The 22063-nt window shown below is 56.8% G+C and overlaps 9 protein-coding genes across 9 annotated transcripts; 5 read left to right on the top strand and 4 right to left on the bottom strand.

The window, feature by feature from the left end:
• Positions 1 to 650: 650 nt before the first annotated feature.
• On the top strand, positions 651 to 1755 carry SPRG_07834 (hypothetical protein; the record flags this gene model as incomplete). The annotated part of the gene is made up of 2 exons (XM_012346826.1): positions 651 to 1715; positions 1753 to 1755. Exons 1-2 carry the CDS (start codon positions 657 to 659, stop codon positions 1753 to 1755), a joined length of 1062 nt encoding a protein of 353 aa, XP_012202216.1. The 5' UTR covers positions 651 to 656.
• Positions 1756 to 2474: 719 nt separating this feature from the next.
• On the bottom strand, positions 2475 to 3753 carry SPRG_07833 (hypothetical protein). The gene has a single exon (XM_012346825.1). The coding sequence runs from the start codon at positions 3728 to 3730 to the stop codon at positions 2525 to 2527; it is 1206 nt and encodes a 401-aa protein (XP_012202215.1). The 5' UTR covers positions 3731 to 3753; the 3' UTR covers positions 2475 to 2524.
• A 581-nt stretch (positions 3754 to 4334) lies between these two features.
• On the top strand, positions 4335 to 5639 carry SPRG_07832 (hypothetical protein). The gene has a single exon (XM_012346824.1). It carries the CDS (start codon positions 4377 to 4379, stop codon positions 5574 to 5576), a length of 1200 nt encoding a protein of 399 aa, XP_012202214.1. The 5' UTR covers positions 4335 to 4376; the 3' UTR covers positions 5577 to 5639.
• Positions 5640 to 6341: 702 nt separating this feature from the next.
• SPRG_07831 (hypothetical protein) lies at positions 6342 to 6830 on the bottom strand (the record flags this gene model as incomplete). Its single annotated transcript, XM_012346823.1, has 1 exon — positions 6342 to 6830. The coding sequence occupies one exon, from the start codon at positions 6828 to 6830 to the stop codon at positions 6396 to 6398; it is 435 nt and encodes a 144-aa protein (XP_012202213.1). The 3' UTR covers positions 6342 to 6395.
• A 952-nt stretch (positions 6831 to 7782) lies between these two features.
• SPRG_07830 (hypothetical protein) lies at positions 7783 to 8277 on the bottom strand. Its single transcript, XM_012346822.1, has one exon. The coding sequence runs from the start codon at positions 8224 to 8226 to the stop codon at positions 7807 to 7809; it is 420 nt and encodes a 139-aa protein (XP_012202212.1). The 5' UTR covers positions 8227 to 8277; the 3' UTR covers positions 7783 to 7806.
• A 2637-nt stretch (positions 8278 to 10914) lies between these two features.
• SPRG_07829 (hypothetical protein) lies at positions 10915 to 11357 on the top strand (the record flags this gene model as incomplete). The annotated part of the gene is made up of 2 exons (XM_012346821.1): positions 10915 to 11229; positions 11277 to 11357. 2 exons carry the CDS (start codon positions 10915 to 10917, stop codon positions 11355 to 11357), a joined length of 396 nt encoding a protein of 131 aa, XP_012202211.1.
• Positions 11358 to 13797: 2440 nt separating this feature from the next.
• SPRG_07828 (hypothetical protein) lies at positions 13798 to 15745 on the top strand. Its single transcript, XM_012346820.1, has 3 exons — positions 13798 to 14196; positions 14242 to 14507; positions 14560 to 15745. The coding sequence occupies exons 1-3, from the start codon at positions 13845 to 13847 to the stop codon at positions 15730 to 15732; spliced, it is 1791 nt and encodes a 596-aa protein (XP_012202210.1). The 5' UTR covers positions 13798 to 13844; the 3' UTR covers positions 15733 to 15745.
• Positions 15746 to 16862: 1117 nt separating this feature from the next.
• On the top strand, positions 16863 to 18557 carry SPRG_07827 (hypothetical protein; the record flags this gene model as incomplete). The annotated part of the gene is made up of 2 exons (XM_012346819.1): positions 16863 to 18189; positions 18244 to 18557. The coding sequence occupies 2 exons, from the start codon at positions 16863 to 16865 to the stop codon at positions 18555 to 18557; spliced, it is 1641 nt and encodes a 546-aa protein (XP_012202209.1).
• A 1114-nt stretch (positions 18558 to 19671) lies between these two features.
• SPRG_07826 (hypothetical protein) lies at positions 19672 to 21074 on the bottom strand. The gene is made up of 3 exons (XM_012346818.1): positions 20672 to 21074; positions 20457 to 20622; positions 19672 to 20403 (listed from the first exon to the last, which is right to left on the bottom strand). Exons 1-3 carry the CDS (start codon positions 21047 to 21049, stop codon positions 19832 to 19834), a joined length of 1116 nt encoding a protein of 371 aa, XP_012202208.1. The 5' UTR covers positions 21050 to 21074; the 3' UTR covers positions 19672 to 19831.
• Positions 21075 to 22063: the final 989 nt, after the last annotated feature.

Genomic DNA, 22063 nt, shown 5'->3' with positions numbered 1-22063 from the left:
GGTTCGCGAGCCAAGGCCATCTGCGATGCTGTCGAGTCGTAGGGTAGCATCACGCATTGGCCACGTCATTCTCGTGCAATCGTACCGTATTTAATGCGTATTTTTCCGCAATTTGCTCAAATATTCGCGAAATCCCGCACTTGAGGAAACCACGGGGATATGATTGGCTTTAAATGGAGGGTAAAGGGGGGTGATTGGTTGGATTTGTGAGTTTGCGGGGTTTGCGGGAAATTCCCGTATTTACGATAGTAGCGTCTCTTGTAGTATGACTACAGCGTCATGCGCGCGACAAGGCGCGCTCGATTCGTTACCGACCGTCTCATGGTCATCTCAACATCTTCGTCGACGCAACCATCGCCCATGATTACTTTAGATCGCGTTATCGCCCAGAAAACACGCTCGGCTACCGACCTACCAAGCCTGGACCGAGGTCCTTACTAGTCCTTGTAGCCTTGACCCGGGCATCTCATGCATACCTCTACTGCACTTTAAGGAGAGTCGTCTTCTTTTAGTTTGACCAGTTTGGACTGTATGCATGAAGCGTTTTGTGGCCTTTCTGTGTGGAAAGGCAATCTCACATTTGACTGGCCACTTCCAACCGGCTGGTTTTGGTCCCAACCGTGTAGTGGCCGAACACAACCGAATTGTACCGCGAAATGGACGAAGCGTGGACCGACACGGCGTTCGACGGGCTCGACTTTAGCGTCGACGACGCGCAGCTGCTTGCAACCATGCTGGCACAGACGCCGGCGCCGGCGCCACCCTCGTTGCGGGAGCGGCAGCGCCTCTCGCTGCAAGCGCACCGCAAGCGCCAGGCCGACGAGCTCGCGTTCCTCCAACGCACGGTCGACGACCTCCAATCGCAGCTCTCGCAGCTCAACCAAGTGCAAGTGCTGCAAGAGATCATGGCGCCGCCGACCCGGTGGGAGCGACTGGCCAAAGACGAGCGGCGGCGGCAAGTCGAGGCGTCCCAGGAGAACCGCCGCCTCAAGGCCGCGCTCGAAGAGCAGGTCCAGTTTGCTGAGTCGCTCGCGAAGCTTGTGCACAAGAAGCCGCGCCTCCAGCTCTACGCCGACAGCCCAAGCGACGCATGGAAGCAGTTCAAGCTCGTCGCCGACCCCAGCGTGCGCCACGCCGCGTTCCATGCGATCGTCGACCGGGACTACACACGGACCGACAGCGCGTTCGTCGAAGCCCGCTTGCACGACGCCACCGAGCCGCGGCGCGAGCACGTGCCAACGATCGAAGGTGGCATTGTGCTGCTTCAGACGACCGTGCTCGTGCGATGGCAAGTCGATTTCGACATCACGGCCGCTGCGATCTGGGACGTCCTCCGCGGCGTCGTGCCCATGTCCCACGTGCCGGGCTCGTATACCCAGCTCACGAACGTCGACGCGCACACGTCGTATGTGAGCAGCCTGCGCCATCTCAAGCTTGGCCGCATGCAGCGCCGCATCATCACAAAGCGGTACATTGAGTCGCCAACGCGCTGGATCATCGTGTGCCGCAACGTCCACGAAGACGAGGTCCTTCCGCTGGATCCAAACGCGGGCATTTCCGACGAAGTCATGTGGGTGCTCATTGAGCGCGAGCGACACGAGACCGTGATCAAGTACTTTCGGAAAGCCAAGCCGCCGCTCGTCATGCAGCCGAGTGCGTCGTTGGATGCGACGTCCATCTGCGAGTACCTCATCGAGCTCAGCCAGAAACACACGGTGGGCTTTGAAAATACCATTCTAGATTTGATTGAAGTGAGCGCGCTACAAGCGGCGTCCTTGGTATAACCCAAACGCATCTCTGGTATCGTGTCGAAATGTCGTCGTTGGACGTGGGCGAGTACGTGCAACGTTGTGCGTGGCAAGAAGCAGAGGGCACTACTGAACATCCTTTTGTCCAGTTGGTGGATTCTTCCTTCATACACAGGAAGTACAGGGTTCAACTCCCGTAGGTGTTGTCCCTTAAGTCGCTTTCCCACTCTTGGCGTTGGCATCGGAAACACTTAAGAGCTTCTTCACAGGCAGCCAAAAGAGACACCCAAGGCTCAACCAGGCTCGGAAGCTCGACAGTATTGTACGCCAAATTGCGCCACGCAGTTGGCAAGGGGGTGTAGCCGCGTTGTAGCGCCGTTTAGCTCCAAGACGTAAGACGTCCGAGCCATGTCATTAGGACGAGACTTTGTCATGGGCGGTGGTCCTCCATCGACATCCAGCACGTGTGCGCTCAAGGGACAACCATGCTACCGCTCAAGAGGTACACGCATGTCAGTATCGAGCAAAACAGGCCAACAAACTGCTGTGGTCCGATGCTCCTTGGTGCGTCGTTTCCCCTACCCCTACCCTACCCCCGTCGACAGGTAGCAATATCAACGCCCCAGGCCAGGTCCAGGGACGGGGTCTGTGCAAACGACAGTTCCAAGTACGCAGAACTCCCCTCCTAGTGATCCGCACGACGCGACCTCGGTTTGCGCCAAAAAAGCATTCTCAAAAACACACACATCTATTTTTTCGTTCCATTCTTGAACATCCTAGCACTGCGGCTTCTTGCCAAGGACGCAGTTGGCGTAGTACGTCACGGTCGCGGGCCAGTCGGAGAACAAGCCGCTGATGCCCACTTGGCGGAAGAGCACGTCGAGCGCCTCCAACACGTCGCCTTCGCGGTTCACCAAGTCGTTGACCGTCTGGTAGTACCACCCACCGTGGCTAATGGCGACGACACCCGACCGCTCGAGCGTCCACGAAATGAGCTTGAGACCGGCGGCCTTGGCATCGCGCGCGGTCTGCGACGGCACAAACTTGCCGTCCTTCTTGTCCAGAAGCGCCCAGATCGGCGGCGCATATGTGTTGATGCCGTCGGCCTTGAGCTGCGCGAGCGCGGCAGCATTCGGGAGCTCGTTCACCGTGTCGGCAAAGTCGAGCAAGACGGCGTTCTGACCAAATGCCGGCGCCGCCTTGAGCCAGTACTTGATGCTGGCCTTGTCGACGGTCTGCGCAAAGACGTCCGAGAACGGGACGCCCGCGGCCACGTACTCGTCGACGATCTTTTGCGCAAACGCTTCCATGCTAAAGTTGTTGTACGGCATCGGAACGACCGGCATCTTGAGCTCGGGCGTCATCTTGACGCCGAGGCTCTTGAAGAGCGCGATCGAGTCCTTGTGGCTCATCATGGTGCCGCTCGTCGGGCCGTTGTAAAAGTCCGTGCGCCAGCTGGGCGTCGACATGACGTACTCCATCACATTCTTGGCTTTCGGGTTGGAGCTGTCCATCTTGGCCTTGAGCGTCTTGAACTCGGCAAGCGTAATGTCGGTGAGGCGGCACTCGGCCGACGCTTCCTTGCCCGTCGCCGGGTCGTACGGCGTGAACGGCTTGGTGCACTTGGCCGCGAGCGGCGTCAGCAAAATGTTGGTCGACGTGTGGAGGTCGGCTTGGTCGTGGCGGCACACGAGCTCGAGGTCCTTGGTGAAGCCGACGTCGCACTCGATGATGCCAGCGCCCATGCGCGCCGCGGCAAGGTACGACTCCTTCGAGTGCTCGGGAAACATGAGGCACGCGCCGCGGTGACCGATCGAGTACTCGGTGCGCTGCAGGTCCATGTCGGCGCACGACTCGAGCTGCGTCTTGAGCGGGCTCGGCCGCATCTCGTTGACGAGAAAGTACGGACGCTCACCGACCTGGACCTGCATGGCAGACGTGGCGGCGGCGGCGGCGAGCGAGAGCGTCAACGCGAGATGCATCGGTGGCAATGGAAATGGATTTGTGAAAAGACGATGTCGGACGACATTTCGTCAACTTGGTGCATGGATGGGTGGAACGTGGGAGGAACTTTACAGTACAATTGAAATGGCAAAGTTCAAGATGTCTTTAGCACATGGACGGGACTACTCAAGATGCTAGATTCATTGTCTATGAAGGCATTTGTATGGGGGCAGACGAGCCACGGCATCCGAGGCGCGTATCGCAGGCAAACATGTAGTCAATCGCGGGCAACTGGTGGTATGAGGTGCGCCAGCTGCTTTTGGCGCGTGGCGACCGCACGTCTGATAGCACTCGAATAGAATCTGCAAGTCTACAAGTCGACTCAGCCAAAAGCGTGAAGACCAGATTCGACCAACTCAGATCCGCCACACCGTCTGGAGAACGAAGGACCACTCCTGCGACAAACAATACCCCGATACGTGGACCTTGCTGGACCAATTATCTTGGTTTGAGTAGGGTGCTGCATGGGTGCGAACACTGCGGGCCGTCCGTTGCACGTTCCCGCCTGTCACGTTGCACGAGACGTCGCGCATTTTTGAAGGATGGAGTCAACAGGTACCGTAAGTTTTGTGAAAAAGCATAGCCTGCGTCAGTTTGCCTTTTGATCTGGATCCCGACACCAGAATGGTCCTTCGCGTCACATTGGCCTCCGCGGTCGTCGCGGCCACCTCGGCTGCCCGCGTCGACGTTGGTGAGCGTCCGTTCTTTCTCGTCAACGAGATGCGGCCAAGCCCACTCAAGACGCAGCTCGAGTCGTGCGCCAACAACAAGTGGGAGCGCACCGAGTACTCGATCGGCCACCGTGGCGCGTGCCTCATGTTTCCCGAGCACTCGAAGGAGTCGTACCTTGCCGCGGCGCGCATGGGCGCTGGCATCATCGAGTGCGACGTCGGCTTCACGAAAGACCTCGAGCTCGTGTGCCGCCACGACCAAGCCGACCTCCACACGTCGACCAACATTTTGCTGACGCCGCTCGCGGCCAAGTGCACCAAGCCGTTCACGCCGTACGACCCGGCCACGGGCAAGGAAGCGTCGGCCGAGTGCCGCCTCACCGACATTACGCTGGCCGAGTTCAAGACGCTCAAGGCCAGAATGGACAGCTCCAACCCGAAAGCCAAGAATGTGATGGAGTACGTCATGTCGACGCCCAGCTGGCGCACGGACTTTTACAACGGCCCGACGAGCGGAACCATGATGAGCCACAAGGACTCGATCGCGCTCTTCAAGAGCCTCGGCGTCAAGATGACGCCCGAGCTCAAGATGCCGGTCGTCCCGATGCCGTACAACAACTTTAGCATGGAAGCGTTTGCGCAAAAGATCGTCGACGAGTACGTGGCCGCGGGCGTCCCGTTCTCAGACGTCTTTGCGCAGACCGTCGACAAGGCCAGCATCAAGTACTGGCTCAAGGCGGCGCCGGCATTTGGTCAGAACGCCGTCTTGCTCGACTTTGCCGACACGGTGAACGAGCTCCCGAACGCCGCCGCGCTCGCGCAACTCAAGACCGACGGCATCAACACATATGCGCCGCCGATCTGGGCGCTTCTGGACAAGAAGGACGGCAAGTTTGTGCCGTCGCAGACCGCGCGCGATGCCAAGGCCGCCGGTCTCAAGCTCATTTCGTGGACGCTCGAGCGGTCGGGTGTCGTCGCCATCAGCCACGGTGGGTGGTACTACCAGACAGTCAACGACTTGGTGAACCGCGAAGGCGACGTGTTGGAGGCGCTCGACGTGCTCTTCCGCCAAGTGGGCATCAGCGGCTTGTTCTCCGACTGGCCCGCGACCGTGACGTACTATGCCAACTGCGTCCTTGGCAAGAAGCCCTAGAAAAACTGTGTTGTGTGTGTATAATGAATGAGCTCGTACTTTGTGGGGCAATGACAACTTGACCAGAATCGGAGGTGCGGACACGCCGCACTTTCTAGTTACAGCGAAACCGACGATGGGAAGAGAGTAAACGACTGCATTGGCATACTTTGGTTAAACCGTTTTTTGGTAGTAACGTGAACCCACGCTACGTGTGCGCGGCCTACTTGGTACAGAATCGTAATGAAGCTGTCCAAGGCAACCCAGGAGCAATGACATAGAAGTGTGGCTTTGTGTTCAGCATCATGCTGCGTTCCCAGCACTCGCCACTCTTCGAGAAGACGAACGCTTTGCACCATGATGACGAGCGATCGCACCAGTCAGGCACCACGATGACCGTTCGGCGAGTACCCTACGATCTGTGGAATCGATCTGTGGAAATGTCAACTACAGTAAAGCGTCTGGTGACATCAAGAAGAGGAAGTCGAGGCTGGATGATTCATTGTGACACGCCTCCTACAGCAACACTCGTGCCACGGCACCCGTTCGGGCACCTCAAGTTCGCCTACGACACGGTCTGCTGGACTGCCATTTGTGAGCATTGGAGTCCGAGTCCTTGAGGTCGCCCCTAGCTTGACGCCCACCTTCTGCAACAAAGACGCGTGGTGTCTTCTTGCGCCTACGCCGGACCATATCACGATCCAAATTCTAAAAGCATGGGCCGAAAACGTTCTCATGTACTTCGGTCGTAGGGCGTAGGGTGCTCTCGACATTTGTGCCTGCGACGGAATCAAAACAAGTAAATTATCGCATTGGATGCGGCTCGTATTCTACCTTATACTACATGGCACGCTCAATCACTTCGAGCCAGGCGAGGTCGATGGCGTCGAGCCACTGCGGTGTGCACGCAACGACGACGGCGTCGAGGCTTTCTCTGCAGAGCTCCAGCGCATACGATGTTGAAGAGGCCATCATCGGTGCGTGGTTGTAGTACGCAGAGACGCTGCTTGGACTGTACGGCAAGGATGCCGGTGATGACGATGCCTTGGGGGACCGCCAGACGTGGTGGTCGGAACACGCGGCGTAGCCCTGCGTGAAGGCGTGGCATTTCGGGAACGAGCAGCGCTTGCGAGCACCGTGCTTGACGCAGAGCTTGCGGGCGTAGACTTGGTTTTCGCAGCCAATGACCGAGCAGAGGCGGCGGTTCTTGTGGAAAGCACACTTGTGCGAGTCGGGCAGCACGGGCTCGGAGCAGTCGCGAAAGACACAGTGCATGGGATTCATAGTGGTGATGAAAGGAAATGAACAATGCGTTAATGAAGGTCATCCCTGTATAGCCATGCGCACATCTGTTGGCGGTGCGGTGCATCTGTGCAGATGGATGCGGTCGACCGCGTGGTGTGGGCCATGAAATAGGTCAACGGTTAGCGGATAAAGAAATTCCACGAGACAAAAGATACAGGTACCATGCGAGGACTCATGCAAGTCCTCAACTTGCGTCATCGGAGCGAGCGACAACTGGGCCAAGGGTCGCAAATCGAACATCGCCTTGAAAGATAAGTCTAGCTTCTGGATCGGATCGTGATCCGCAGGACGAAATGCCAGTACCATTCGTGTTGTGTTACACAACACTCCGGCGATGGGGCTGCTCGGGTTTAAAATAAGGCTGTGGTGCAGAAGCCAATACAGTTTTGCCGTGAACGACGCTCGAGTGGGGCAATAGACGACTCGATTGACCGCTAGCCATTGGGAGTGGCGCGGCGGGTTAGGTTCGACAAGGCTAAAAGCAAAATGACTCTCATAGCCTTTTGGAGTGGCGTGGCGGGTTGGGATCGACAAGGCTACAAGCAAAATGACTATCTAGCCTACTGTCGACTCATCGCGTCTATCTGGACGGCAAAAACTGAACTTCCTTGCGGCGCCTGGAAGTACCACTTGCCCGCACCATACCAAAACATCATCTCTCCGGACCATACACTTTGTGGTTTCTTGTGGCCCAAAACATGTGACGCTAAACACATGCACGTGAATTGATGGCTGTCATCGCCCCTCCATGGGACGCCCTCTCTGGTCGAAAGTGCGAAACGATGTCATCACGATTTCACAGTGCCCCGTGCCAACGTCTACAATGAACCTTTACGGGATGATCGATCAGTGGTGCACATTACTCCGCAGTAAGCAGCAAGCACCATTTTTGTCGGCAATACGCAAGAGATTTTAAAAATGACAAATAACTTATTTAGGCTTGTCGTTAAATGGCTTCAAGCCAGGCAAGGTCAATTGCGTCGATCCACTGCGGCGTGCACGCAAAAACAGCAGCGTCGAGGCTTTCTTTACACAGCTCCAGAGCATACGGCGTCGAGGCCATCATCGGTGCGTGGTTGTAGTACGCAGAGACGCTGCTTGGACTGTACGGCAAGGATGCCGGTGATGACGATGCTTTGGGGGACCGCCAGACGTGGTGGTCGGGACACGCCGCGTAGCCCTGAGTGAAGGCGTGGCATTTTGGGAACGAGCAGCGCTTGCGAGCACCGTGCTTGACGCAGAGCTTGCGGGCGTAGACTTGGTTTTCGCAGCCAATGACCGAGCAGAGGCGGCGGTTCTTGTGGAAAGCACACTTGTGCGAGTCGGGCAGCACGGGCTCGGAGCAGTCGCGAAAGACACAGCGCATGGGATTCGTGGTGATGAAAGGAAAATGAAAATGAGGGACGATTGGACGGGCACAGTCGCTTGTACGGATCCGGCTGTCTAGTGCTTCGTTGTTTGCCACCAGCTGGTGTGGTCTCGCACGAGCGATGCTATCAAAGAAAGACCACAGATGTTTTAGAGTCACACGAGGTTAGCGAAGAAAGAAAGTGATGCAGCGGCTCCTTTAGAGACAGTCTCCCGACGTGATGCCGGCGTTCAGCAATCGAATCATCGCGCCTCCCTCTGGCGCGAACTCTGTCGTTTAAAGAGGCTTCGCTTCCGTAGAGTAGGAAGATAGCTCCATCAGCCTCCAACTCCGAGAAGCTCCCAGATCCAGCAATATGCAGTCAGGACGACGCAGCTCCAGTGTAATGGCGGCAAGGGAGTATAAGGGTGCTACTCACAACAAGTAGGCGAAGAAACCAGATCCGACGTGTTGATTCGACAAAATGAGCAAGGCGCTTGTACTGTGGTCTGGGGCGTTGGAACAGCCGACGCTCGCATTTGCTCTCTCCATAAAGTTGCGTTCTTACGACGACGTCCTTGTACCAAGCGCGCTATCTGGACTAAAGACACGCAGCGAGGCCGGGCTGGAAAGCAGTTCTAGTACTGTCCGAGTCCGACTTGTTCAGTGTTGGCCATGCTTTTCTGTCGACAGCTTGCGCCATGCGTCGTGGAACCGTTGGCAACGCAGGCGATCTCGGGGTGGCACTGCGACCACAGCGGTTCGAAATGAGTAAGCGCGCTCAGACGCGACCAGTAATCGACGCCGACGACGCCAACATCCCACCGCTTGCTTGCACACACCGCGTCGACGCATCGTCCGAGCAGCTTCGGAGAAAGGGGTCTGTATCATTGGCACTGTCCATACGCGTCTTCTCTGGGATTACGTTGATTACCACAATGTGTCGAGCGTTGCTGCACTTACCACGCGAAGAATCAGATGTCCCTTGGATGATGAGTTGATGGGCACCGATCACGGCAGCTTCTCGTCAACAGCAACATCCCCCTTCTTTTTGTGTGTCCCAGAACGAGAGCAAATCACACTGTGCATGAGATTTCGGGGCTCGGTAATCTCTTCTACACGCATGGATTGGATTCGCTGTGCTTTGTTATTGCATGTCCGTGCAGCTTCTTGAAATGAAAAGGAGGGCATCAGATCTGGCTCGATCACACGGGATGCGACGCTGTCTCTTGCAAGACGTCCATGCGCTCGAAAAGTGCCCTCGGGATTCCGAGTCGGAGAAGGCACGACCACCGGTAGCTCAGCGATCAAATCGATGCCAGCGCGCAACCGGCTTAACCGGCTTCGCAACTCCGTTGAGCTTGATAGATAGGCAATGCCGACGGCGTGGTAAGGCGAGATGAGCAACGGTGCACCCATGCAAGATTCGATTGAGAGTGGGACGCTTTGCCGATAAAGAAAGCGCTGCAGTTAGTGAAGAAAGAAGAATAACCCTGCGCCATACGGGCGCAGAGGGGACGAGACAGCGGCCGGCGCTGATGACTCGCAATGATGCGATGACACAATGTATGCGTCTGTCTGTCTGGGTGTACCTTCTGGATTGGCATAACGCGAGGTACCTAGCTTCGCACACGAGGTATGTGTGCCGCCGACATCGACACCGTCCCACCGTCCCATCCTCAAATCCTCAAATCCTCCAATTTTTAACGCGAGCTCCGACTACCAACATCGCCATCGTACTAGACGAAAAGTTGCCATCAAGCCCAGACAGTCGACTATCCAGCGAAATATTTAAAGAAAGCATAGCTGGTTTCTGATATATATCTCGAGCTATTTGCTATGGCATGTGTCGCATGGAGCATTACTGCGTCCGTGGTAAGCCGCCCACGTCGCGTCGCCAGCGTCACGAGTTCGCCCCCGTCGGGCTGACTCTACACGAATGCTGGAAGCAACTTCCAGAGGTGCATGTGCCGCGGAAAGGAGGTCATCGATGCGGACAGAGTCCCACGCGCGTCTTCAGAACGAGCAACAAATCATAGCATTACCATTCCCATCGTTCTCAACTGCACTTGGCAAATAGAAGTCTCGCTACAGTACACACGAAAGGACAGACCACTATGGACAAAAATGTTGGCCGTGTCCAGGCAAGGCAGACATCGAATCCTTCCTATTACAATTGTACATGCAGGCATCCCTCCACGTCAGTGTGGTGTGATGCGACTCGCTTCGGCTTCTTCCGGAGCCTTTAAGAACCCTGTGACTGGTCGCCATTCAAAAAGAACGCCGAGGCACATGAATGTAGTTCGAGCTGGAAGCAATGTGGATAGAGAGCGGAATGGATGGTCAAATGGCCCTCAACAACAGAGGCGGAAGTGCTGTGCACCGCTTCGCATTGGGTTCTGGGTGCTGCCTTACCACCAAGAGGTGGACGATGCGCTACCTTTATCAATATAGACAGTATCCTCCACGGCTCTCTACAACCAGCGCGTTGTTGCGTGAGTGGGTCATATAACGAATCGGCACATCCCCACGTCTACTTCGATTCCGCGCACAACATTCAAGGAACACGATGAGTAGGTCGGAGCAGCTGGCACCAGTGGGACACCAACCGGCTGACCTACTAATCCGAAGGACACGGCGCGGCTACTCCGACCGCGCCACGTCGTCAGTCCAATCTAGACGCATCAGTTTTCAATTTCAAGCCTCATGCGCTGTGTCTTTCGCGACTGCTCCGAGCCCGTGCTGCCCGACTCGCACAAATGTGCTTTCCACAAGAACCGCCGCCTCTGCTCGGTCATTGGCTGCGAAAACCAAGTCTATGCCCGCAAGCTCTGCGTCAAGCATGGTGCTCGCAAGCGCTGCTCGTTCCCAAAATGCCACGCCTTCACGCAGGGCTACGCCGCGTGTCCCGACCACCATTTTTGGCCGCAAAAGTCATCGCCCAAGACGCAGCAGCAGCAGCAGAACCATGGGAGCCCGTACAGCTCGTCGTCCGACTCGAGCGCAAGGCCTCACCGCCAAGTGCCCCACCGCAGCATGCATGACGCCACCGAAAACAAGGGCCCAAGGAAGGCATGGACGCCTTCGTCCTCGCCTTCACACCGCAGTGGATTGAGAGCTACGACCTTGCGTGGCTTGAAGCCGTTTAGCGTCGACGACAGCGCGTTGTGACTTGCTTGTTAATTATTGTAAGCGTCTAGAGAATTCGAAATCTCTTGTTTCAATCGGATGATGGCTCTTCCGCGCTTGATTGCTCTTGGAGGATGGAGCCACCGCGCGTGCGGCGTGAACACGCGTCGTCCGTCGAAACCATGGTGCCAGAGTGTAGAGTACCACTGCTATTGGACTGTGTATGCAGGCAAGTGGCGGCTGCCAATGAAACGAGTTCAAGAAGAGGTGCACGCGTCGGCGGAGTAATTTGGTTCGATGCGGCGAGCGGCCTGATCGCCGCGTGCCATTACTCAAGGGTCCATTATGGACCCTTATTATGAACCCTTGCCATTACTAGATCACTAGAGCTCGCGCCTTTGTTGTACTCGCTGGTGGACGTCCACGTGGATTTATAGGCCAATTGAGTTTCTTTCGTTCTCATTTCCTTGACCCCCTCTGTCTTTTTAATTGCAGTGCAACAGCCGTGGTGCGCCGCTGAAGTGGCTCATGCCAGGCACACTGAAGAAGCTGGCTTGTAAAGCAAAGGTGATGCGTCATGCGAAGTGTAGCCTGTTGTGGGATCGCTCAGAGCGATTTATGGATCTGCGTGCAACGTGCTTGTCATGAATGCAGATGACCACCATTTGTCCAGACGGTGGATTCCTGCTCCACGTGCAGGAAGAAGGGGCATCTCCTACGGGACTCGAACTCCGCACCTCTCTTTCCCATTCGCAATCCATCAACTTGGTTCTTGACAGAACCGCGCGACGTCCATATATCGCATCCGCGATAGAAGAGCTGCTTTGATCGCGACCGGATGGACGACCCTTGCCGACGGGCAACACTCTAGGGCTTGCGGCGGCTCCTCGATCTTTAAGACATGACATATCGTCTCTTTCTTCATATACCTCTACTATGGCTGCTATGTGCTGTGCGACGAGATTGTGGCAGCCGTTCAGCCATTTTTCGCCCCTTGCGCACACCCCATGGTGCACACCCGCTTGTCGAGAAACAAGATGGTATTACAGGTGTTTAGCAACTAATTCAAAGCGGATCGGTGTCCAATTTACACGCACGATAATGTCGTTCCCGCCATATGCAGCATCTCGACTGACTGTCTCCTGTCCGTGTCTTGGCCAAAGAGGATCACGTACGACGCGATAGTATCAAGGGTACCCTTGACAGTATACACCCCGCGTGTTGCGCCGGTATCGCGACGCATAGCTTTCGTGGGCGTCATCACGGGGTCGTGGCCAATACGTACCGATCGTCGTTGATTTTACTCCCGCTCTGCCCTTGCTACATGCACAGTTTCGGTTCTCGCCACCAATAGATGCTGTTACCTTTCATGCGAGTAAAGCCTCAATTCGTCTGCACAAGCCGTCAATGGCGCCCGATCCTTGCGCTTGTATCTCGGGACGTAGCTACACGACGACCGCGTTCGCCGAGTCGCTCGACGCGTTCCCAAGCATTTGCTTTTTCCTTTGCCGCACGCCAGAGCATGCATGAGAAGGATATGCGCTTCGTGCTCGGACTCTCGAGTGCGTCGTCGCTGGGCAGAAATGACGCACGAAGCTCTGCAAATTGCAGCTCTTTTCAGCGATTGCAGTCTGCAATCGCTGAAAAGAGCACACAGGCTTGACGCACGATTGCAAAATGGGGCTGCATGCTTCTTGCACGCTATTGCTTTGCCCGAAACACAGTCGGCAGTCCATAAAATTGACAAAACAACACTGCTCCATCAATTTTCATGGCGTCGTCCACACGACCAACTCGCCGTCATTGAGCTGGTCATTGAGTGGCTGTCGATGCACGTACGGAGAGCACGTGCAGCCCATTCGATGACCCCTATCCTATTCTTACAGCGCATCAATCGTGCATGTAATGCTCGTGCGCACGTCCACGGATCCCGCTCCTTCCGGCGCCAGAGCAATTCTCGTCTTCGTCCTGGCTAACAGTGTATTCGCGCTCTATCATCACTGAGAAGAATACTAGTCGAGTAATTTTTGCTGGACGACGTCTTCTTGCCATTTTACCGCCGCTACTACCGCCGCTACTAGAACACGGTGGAGGAGGACACTTTCTTCCTTGTTCTGGATTTTTCAAGGGATTTTGGATAGTTGGTGGGATAGAAATGCAATCTCACCCACATACGTGGCAGCGCGACGTGGATGTATGGCTGACGGCACAGTGCTAGTCAGGCACTCGCGCGCGAGTAGCACCTTGATGGCAGCGCATATCAAACCTTCCTTGAAGTGCCAAATCCATCTCGCAGTGGCCAATATGGCAACGCTTTTGATTCGTTTCGTCTTCTTCCTTGGTATAGAAATGACAGACACGTCGCAGGGTGCAAGGGTGTGTACCCTTGGCAGCAGGTGCGGCGTCTTCGCCTCTCTGGCGCGCTGACAAGAGGCGAGCGTCCGCCATCGCAGCTGGACTGACCACCTGGTTGAAATATCCGTCGATGTGATTGGTCACGCGGCGTAATGGTGCATCCGGGCGTCCAACCTAACGCGTCCATTACGGAGGCACCCACATGTCCCGGCTTGCGCGGCAATGAGGATGATCATTCTCGTTCTTGTATCTCACTTTGCCACAGGATGTCGTCGTCGTCGTCCGACGACCTCAGCTATCCGCTCTCGAGCACGTTCTTTGGCTGCGCGCCACTCACGCCGCAGCGCCTGAGTGGCTTTCGCGACGACGGCGATGCGATGATCGACGCCTTTGCCAGCATGGTGCTCACGCCCGACGACCGCTCCATGCTGTGGCGAGACATGGGCACGCACGACGGCGCCCAGCTCTATGAAGGCGACATCCTCGGCCTCAACCTCCACAAAGGTACGAGGTCGCACTCGACCATCCATTCTTATATGCCGACCGCAGCCGGCATCACGCCGTTCCGTGGCGTCGCCAAGATCTGCGGCACGACAATCGACGAGGTCGCGCAGCTCTACCGCTTCGAGACGCGCGACGACTGCATCGAGTTTGTCGAGCTCCACCAGCGCGACGTCCTCCTCGACCTCATGACGCTGTACACGCTGCACGAGCGCACGCCCGAGTCGCCGTTCAAACAGACGTACATCCAGTGGGCCGCAGCGTCGAGTCCGCTGCCCGCGCTCATCCGCGCCCGCGACTTTGTCTTTCTCGAGGTTGCCTTTTCCAGGTCTGGCCTGTCTGGTACAAAACGCGTTTTTACATTAGGCCCAAGATGAGATTTTGCTACCGTCGGGCCGCCGCGCATGGGTCTCGTGCCAGCAGTCGATCACCCTCGACAGCGTACCGTGCCTCGCCGACACGACGCTGCAGCTCGCGCGCGGCCACTTGCACCAGTCGGGCCTCCTCGTCATGGAGACCGACCGCGTCGGCGAGCTCGATGTCATCTACCACTTTGCCGCCGACCTCAAGGGCCGCATGGCCTCGTGGGCGCGCAAGATGCTTTTCAAGCGCCGCATGCTCGCGATCTCGTCGCTCTATGACTCGATTCAGAAGCTGCGCTTCTCGCACCAGCCACTCAAGACGCAGCACGAGTGCCATTGGGAAGTCCCGAAAGCCGCGTCGTACTTTAAAAGCTGTGCGCTGTGCTTCGCGACGAGCCGGTTCAAGAAGCTCGAGTGCTGTCAGTCGTGCACCCAAGCCGTCTGCAACAAGTGCAGCCGCGTGTGGCAGCTCCAGAAAGCTGCTGTCCATGGCGAAGGCAAGGCGCGCATTTGCTCGGCGTGCGCGACCTCGTATCGCTCGTATGCGCTAAGTCGCCACTACACGATCGCAGGCTCGCCGTACTACGACTCGACGGCGTCGTCGTCGATGGGCTGGACCAAGAACACACCGCAGGCCGGGTCGTTGGCTGGCGCCGGCTGGAGTCGCCCGACGGCCACGTCGACACCGTCGTCGTCCTCGTTTGTCGGCAACTGGCCCAAGCCAACGACGCCCATGTCCACAACGTCACTCGTGGGAAAAGAGCCCAAGCGCATGGCGTCCGACTCGTTCCTTAGAGCCGACACATCGTTTGTGGGCTTGCCAAAGATCCCATCGATGCAGGCAACGTCATCGATTTCGCTTGTCGACAGGACGAAGCCCAAGCGCATGGCGTCCGACTCGTTTCTCAAGACCGAGGCAGCATCGTTTGGCGGCGGCCATTGGGAGCCCGACGTCGTGACGCGCCCCGCGAGCAACTCGCGGAGCTACTCGATGAGCAAAGGCACGCCACGCAACACGGACCTCACCGACCTCTCGTATGTGAACAGTGTCATGGAGCGCTCGGAAGGGTTGAACCGGACACTCCTCGGCGATGCACCGCTCGTGCAGCTCGTCGACGAGGACGACATTATGATGTTTAAGGACCCACCACCCCTTGGTCTCGCCACTGTACAATAATAACAACCCCCTTACACTACCACGCTTGTATTGTCGTCAAGCTCGAGTGTCGTTGCACCGTCCTTGGTACCGGGCAGCGTCTATCGTCCGCCACACCCAACCCGTTTCCATAGTTGATTTTTTCTAGAACAATCAATCATACACGTCGGGCTTTCACAATCGATTTGCAGCTTTCTGGACAGCCGATGCAATGACCTACTAGACTTAGTATGTCCAGCATCTGCCGTCGGCTCGAGAGCATGCATCATGCGACCTCGACGTCCCCACGCTATTGCATAGCACACAGAAGGTCCACGCTCGTGCAGCTAAGCGCAACGCGAGCTGGAAGCGGCAGAGCTTGCTGTAACATAGTGTCCTTGGCCTCTGCCGCGAGCCGCGATCGAACCTAAACAGAGAATCAGTCGCACTTTACAGAGTGCATCGAACTTAACCGAATAGTCTTGCGATCGTCACGGCGCTCGTGGCGTCAGCTCAGAAGATTCTTGGTGGATGTCGTCAACGGGATCGCAAAAATTCTTATCGCGAGCACGCAAGTGCTTCGACGACTGTGGGGGGAATAGAATCGTCGTGTGCATGCCCCTCACAATCCTTGGCGGTTTCAGCCACCCGGTCGCGTTCTCTTCCCCGCGCAAGTGTGCACGATAGGTCAAATTGTTGGTGGCGCCATCATCCACGATCAATCCTGCGCAAGAAATTTCATTTCGAGTCAACGTACAAACAAACAGCTTGACGTCGTCCAGCAGCGCCATGTTCGGCATTGTACGAGAAGCAGCTCTGCGTGTAGTTAATGCACAGTCGTCGCGGAGTCGCGTGCAAATCGGTGCAGCTGGTGGGCCCTTGTGGCAGACACTCTCGTTTTGTGTTTCGCGGGGGAATGCGAGTCGAGACGTGGATTGGCTCACGAAAGATCACAACGCTTTTCATTGGCCCACATCAGGCTTTTATCCAATCGCCTGTGTTGGTTTGATTCCAGCAAATGATATGACGCGTGCAAAGGCCGATCGGATTCTTCAACACGATGTTGGAGACGGATGCGTTCTTCTCTTCAACCGTCTAGGTACTCTAGCGACGTGATGGATTCGTCGGTACGAGCTCCAGTCTCATTTTTCAATTTGCCGACTTGGACAACCATGAAGCTCAGTCTCGCCTTTGCGTTGGTCGCCGCCGCCATCTCAACCGTCTCGGCTGCCATCTGCAAGGGCATCGCGCCCCCCTCGTACACGGCCGCCGTGCAAGCCAACCCGCAGTTCGCGCCGGCCATCAACATGATCAAGCAGTACCCGGTGGCCAACTGGTACGTCGACTGCGGCAGTGACTCGATCGATGCACTCATGGCATCTTGCCCCACGGACACGCCCGTCATCATCGTCTACGGTCTGCCCCAGAAGGAATGCGCGTCGAGCTACTCGAGCAACGGCAAGAACACCAACGCCGGCGAGTACAAGGCGTGGATCCAGTCGCTGGCCAACAAGATCGGCAACCGCAAGGTCATCTACATTCTGGAGCCGGACGCCATTGGACTCCTCTCAACCGGCGACGGCAGCAAGTGCGCTGTCAAGTACGGATATCAAGCCAATCTCGCCGCGGCCGCGAGCATCCTCTCGGCCAACAGCAACGCGCAGATCTACGCCGACGTCGCGGGCTGGGCCTTCCAGGCGCCAGCCATCGAGGCCCTCCAAGGTCTCGGCAAGCTCTCGGGTATCTCGATCAACACGTCCAACTACAAGCGCACGGTCGACATGATGCAAGTGTGCGAGTCGTACTCGCGACAGCTGGAAGGGCTCCATTTCATCATTGACACATCGCGCAACTTTAACGGGTCGCCGCAGAACGAGTGGTGCAACGCCAAGTCGGCGGGCATCGGCGCGCCGCCAACCGACCAGACGGGCAGCCCGCTCGTCGACTACTACCTCTGGCTCAAGGTCCCCGGCGAGTCGGACGGACAGTGCGCGGGTCAGTCGAGCGACTCGAGCGCGGGCCCCGACGCCGGTCTCTTCTTTCCCGACGGCTTTCAGCGTCTCTGGGACCAGGGCTACTTCGTATTATCGCAAGGTGCGCCCAAGATCGGCCAAGCCCCGGCGCCGGCCCCGACCCCCGCACCTGCCAACACCCAGTGCGCGATTGAAGCCAATATCGACTACTACGGCAACGACATGACCCGGCACCCGGTGAGTGGCAACACCAACGACCAGGTGAGCAACTGCTGTACCAAGTGCTCGGCAGCAAGCGGCTGTACCGGGTTTACGATCAACGGCGGGTTTAGCTACCTCAAAAACAAGCTCGAGAACAAGCGGTGGAGTGAGTCGGCGGTCTCGGGCAGCCGCTCCAGTACATCGTGCGGTGCGACGCAGGCCAACACTGACTATTATGGCAACGACATCACCCGGCACGCGGTGAGTGGTGACGCCAACGGCCAGGTGAGCGACTGCTGTAATAAGTGCTCGGCAACAAGCAGCTGTGCCGGCTTCACGATCAACGGCGAGTTTTGCTACCTCAAGAGCTAGCTCACAGACAAGCGTTGGAGTGCGACGGCGGTGTCGTGCAGCCGCTCCAGTGGATCGTGCGGTGCGACGCAGGTCAACACCGACTACTACGGCAACGACATCACCCGGCACCCGGTGAGTGGTGACGTCAACAACCAGGTGAGCATCTGCTGCGACAAGTGCTCCACGACGAGTGATTGTGCCGGGTTTACGATCAACGACGGCTTTTGCTACCTCAAGAGCAAGCTCGAAAACAAGAGCTGGAGCGGAACGGCGGTTTCGGCTAGCCGGTCGTCCTCGCGCCTGCGCCGTGTATTACGCCGCTCGTCGTCGCCGATGTAGCAGCCGATGTCATGATATCGCGTTGATAATGCCTCCAAAATGCATAATACATCGTCATTTTGACCAATTGTGTGGCGTCGTCCATGAAATCGACGAGCTATTCTACCCTTCAACTCTGTGGGGTGTCAATGGAGCTAACGTCTCGAATGGGACGAGGGCGATGGAGCGTTGGGAAGGCTGCAGCGGGACGCTGCGCAGTACCTCTGCTCAGTATCAGCGATATCCGGCTCGTGGAGGAGCCGCTAGAGCGTTCATTGACCAATTGTGTCTTGACCTCGTTGCGCGTTCCCTCTGTTTTGTATGAGTGCAATGCCATTGATGGCCACGTCACTGGTCAAGAGCCGCAAGGTGAAGAGTCGACGCAACGACGAGTGGCCCGTCGAGATGGACGCGACCGCAACTGTCTCGATGTCCAGCTCTCGAGCATGCACGCCTGCGATGACCCTGCAGCGCTTGTCATCAGACTCTTCGAGAGCAAACGAAAGCGCCTTAGCTACCGCAGTATGCTTCATAATGGTGGCTGTGACGAAAAGCGCTAGGTGCCCAAGTCTCATGCGCCTGTCCGAAATCTATCCGGATCCGGATAAAGATACGCCAGTATGGCGATCTTGAACAGCCGAAGTTTTCCCGACAATGACTCAGCGCGAAGAAGTCTCAACGGTGCGTCAAGACAAGCCTCGACCACGCTTCGATTCAAGCCACAGAGGCGACCATTGGGAGTGGCCTCGACGCATCCGCATTGCAATTACATTCTTGAATTTGCCTTACGATGCATCCTGTATTACCCAACACAAGGCGGCGCATGGAGGCGAGAAGCGCATCTCGTGTTGCAGCGACATCCTAAATTCGGCTAACTAAACAGTTACCCCATCGTCGTCGCATGCATCATGGACCCTCACAGCGTACGACGCGGTACTGCACTATAGTCGATCGTTCACCACTCCAGTACAAATACCCGAACCCAACGTCTCCTTCCACCACGAAAACGATCAATTCGAGTCCTGTGGACGACCAAGTAGAACTACTCAAACACTCGACGAGGTCGTCGTGTTTATGATCCAGTGATACCGAAAACGTGCCCTTTAGTCCAGCTGTCTGGATGGTCTTAGTAAGTAGAAGCAAGAGTACACTTGACGATCCTTATCTCTCGTACTCGTAACTACAACTGGCACATATATATATATATGTATAATCGACTTGATAGCTCGCTGTTTAGACATGGCGGAGGCGGCGGGTCGTGTCTTCATCGTCGTCGTGGTCGTCCTCGGTCGTCGTCATCGTCTCGAGGCTGCCATACTCGACCGCGGGCCGGCACTGGAAAAAGTACTCTGTGATTTCGCCGCAGTGGTACCCGTCGACGCACGTGGTTGCACCGATAAAGTCTTTGCCGCCGCACTGCATGTAGGCCGCGACCTTTTCGCTCGTGCCCTCCGAGTCGGGGCGGCATTGATAGTAGAAAGGGTTGTACTTGACGCAGTGAGCGCCCTCGACGCACTCGGTGTTGCCCTTGTAGTTGGCACCGCCGCATTGGTAGTAGAGAGCAACCCGGTCTTGGACGGCTTGTTGGTCGGTGCGTCCGTCGGGTACTCGGGGTCCGATGTGGGCTGCACCGTGGGCTTGGTCGTTGGCTTGGTCGTGGGCTTGGTCGTCGGCGCGGTGGTCGGCTTGTCGGTCGGGTATTCCGTGGGCTTGTCCGTGGGCTTGTCCGTAGGTGCGGACGTCGGGGCGTCCGTCGGGTCCTCTGTCGGCTCGTCAGTTGGCTCGTCAGACGGTTCATCCGTCGGCGCATCCGTTGGCTTGCTGGTCGACGGGCTCGGACCCGCACTGCCAATCGCGACACAGTTTTCTACAGACACGAATATCCGTTTTCGAGGCCACAAGGAGGTAGCGACGACGTACTGTAAGCCTGCCATTGCGGCGTGTGGAGCGCCATCCAGAGCATCGTGAGCTGCTTGGCGCCAGCGCACTTGGACGTGTCGATGGGCATCGAGCCGTCCGGAATGTTCTTGGCGCAGTCGTCGTTGTAGTAGACGCGCGTCTCATCGCACCAGAGCTCGCACGGACCCTAATCCATGTGAGTTCTCAAATCGAATGCATTAGTCGAGAGACCGTACCTCGTGGGACGGCGTGAAGCCCTCGTTGTCTCCGTGACGCCACTTGACGATGCTCGGCAGCGGCTGCGGGTTGGCTGCGTCGACCTTGGTGATGCCGCACTGGCCGCACTGCGCGCTCGTGTCCCACGCATCCAAGAACGCCTTGAGCGTCTTGTACTTGCTCGTTTTGAAGTTGGCAGCAAACTGCGCGGCGTTGTAGCCCGGGTCCTGGTTGTATGCCGAGCCAGGCAGCGACGTGGGACCATCGATCGTGCCGCAGAAGCGCGTCGGGTCGCTATTGGGCTCAAGAAACGTCGGCTTGGGGTCAAAGAGGCCGCCGTGGGCCGCCACTTGCGACGCCACCAGCGCCAGACCAACAAGAGTACTAGCAGAGACCATGGTGTCGAGAACGAGGCGAATTGGAAAATGACCGAGTCCATCAGCGTTCTTGCACCGCCGAGACGAGTGCTTTGCGTGATTGCAGGTGGCGTCGTTATGGCGCGATCGAACGCGGTTCCGTTCGTCAAGGTATCGTGAGTCACGTGGGACAGCATGGCTTTATGTGTGGTCGAGATGGACTTTCCATATGTTTCTGTGCAACGTGGCGGAGTCGAGATGGCACGGAGCTGCGTGGTATGCACATCAGTATAGTACATGTGCACAAACCATTCTCATGTCGTGTTTGCCGTGTGTTTTATGTGATAAATCCGGGCGACTAGCATGATCTTGGGACGAGATGGTAGCAGAGAATGGTACGTACTTCGAAATCCCCGAGGTGTTCCTCGCAAAAGATCAAGTTCCAAGATGCATCGTGGCAATTATCTGAGGGTCTCTAGCTGCCTTCTGCGACCATGTAACTCGACTCGTGGAGCGGCACTGAGCGTGGGGGTGCTTTGCAGCAAGTTGGAGAAATGTTTATGGTGCACTAGCCGTCACCGTCGCCACCTCAGGGCTTCGGTTGCCCGACGCCGTCTACTGAAATATGCCGACTTGGACGACCAAGTGGTGCCTGCGGCGATAAGCTCCAAGTCCATCTGCGCTGCCTCAACAGCGCAGACCAAGCGTGCCTCTTTTGACCCGCGTACTTCTGGTGGGGCAAATCGAGTCCTATGCTGCTCATGGCCTTCATCTTTCGGTACTAGATGGCCAAGGTACCATTCTCTGCTACCATCTCGTCCCATGATCCTGCTAGTCGCCCGGATTTATCACATAAAACACACGGCAAACACGACATGAGAATGGTTTGTGCACATGTACTATACTGATGTGCATACCACGCAGCTCCGTGCCATCTCGACTCCGCCACGTTGCACAGAAACATATGGAAAGTCCATCTCGACCACACATAAAGCCATGCTGTCCCACGTGACTCACGATACCTTGACGAACGAACCGCGTTCGATCGCGCCATAA

This window comes from Saprolegnia parasitica (genome assembly GCF_000151545.1).
Source record: "Saprolegnia parasitica CBS 223.65 unplaced genomic scaffold supercont2.31, whole genome shotgun sequence".
In the NCBI taxonomy this organism is placed as follows: domain Eukaryota; phylum Oomycota; class Saprolegniomycetes; order Saprolegniales; family Saprolegniaceae; genus Saprolegnia; species Saprolegnia parasitica.
This window is presented reverse-complemented; position numbering and strand designations above follow the sequence as displayed.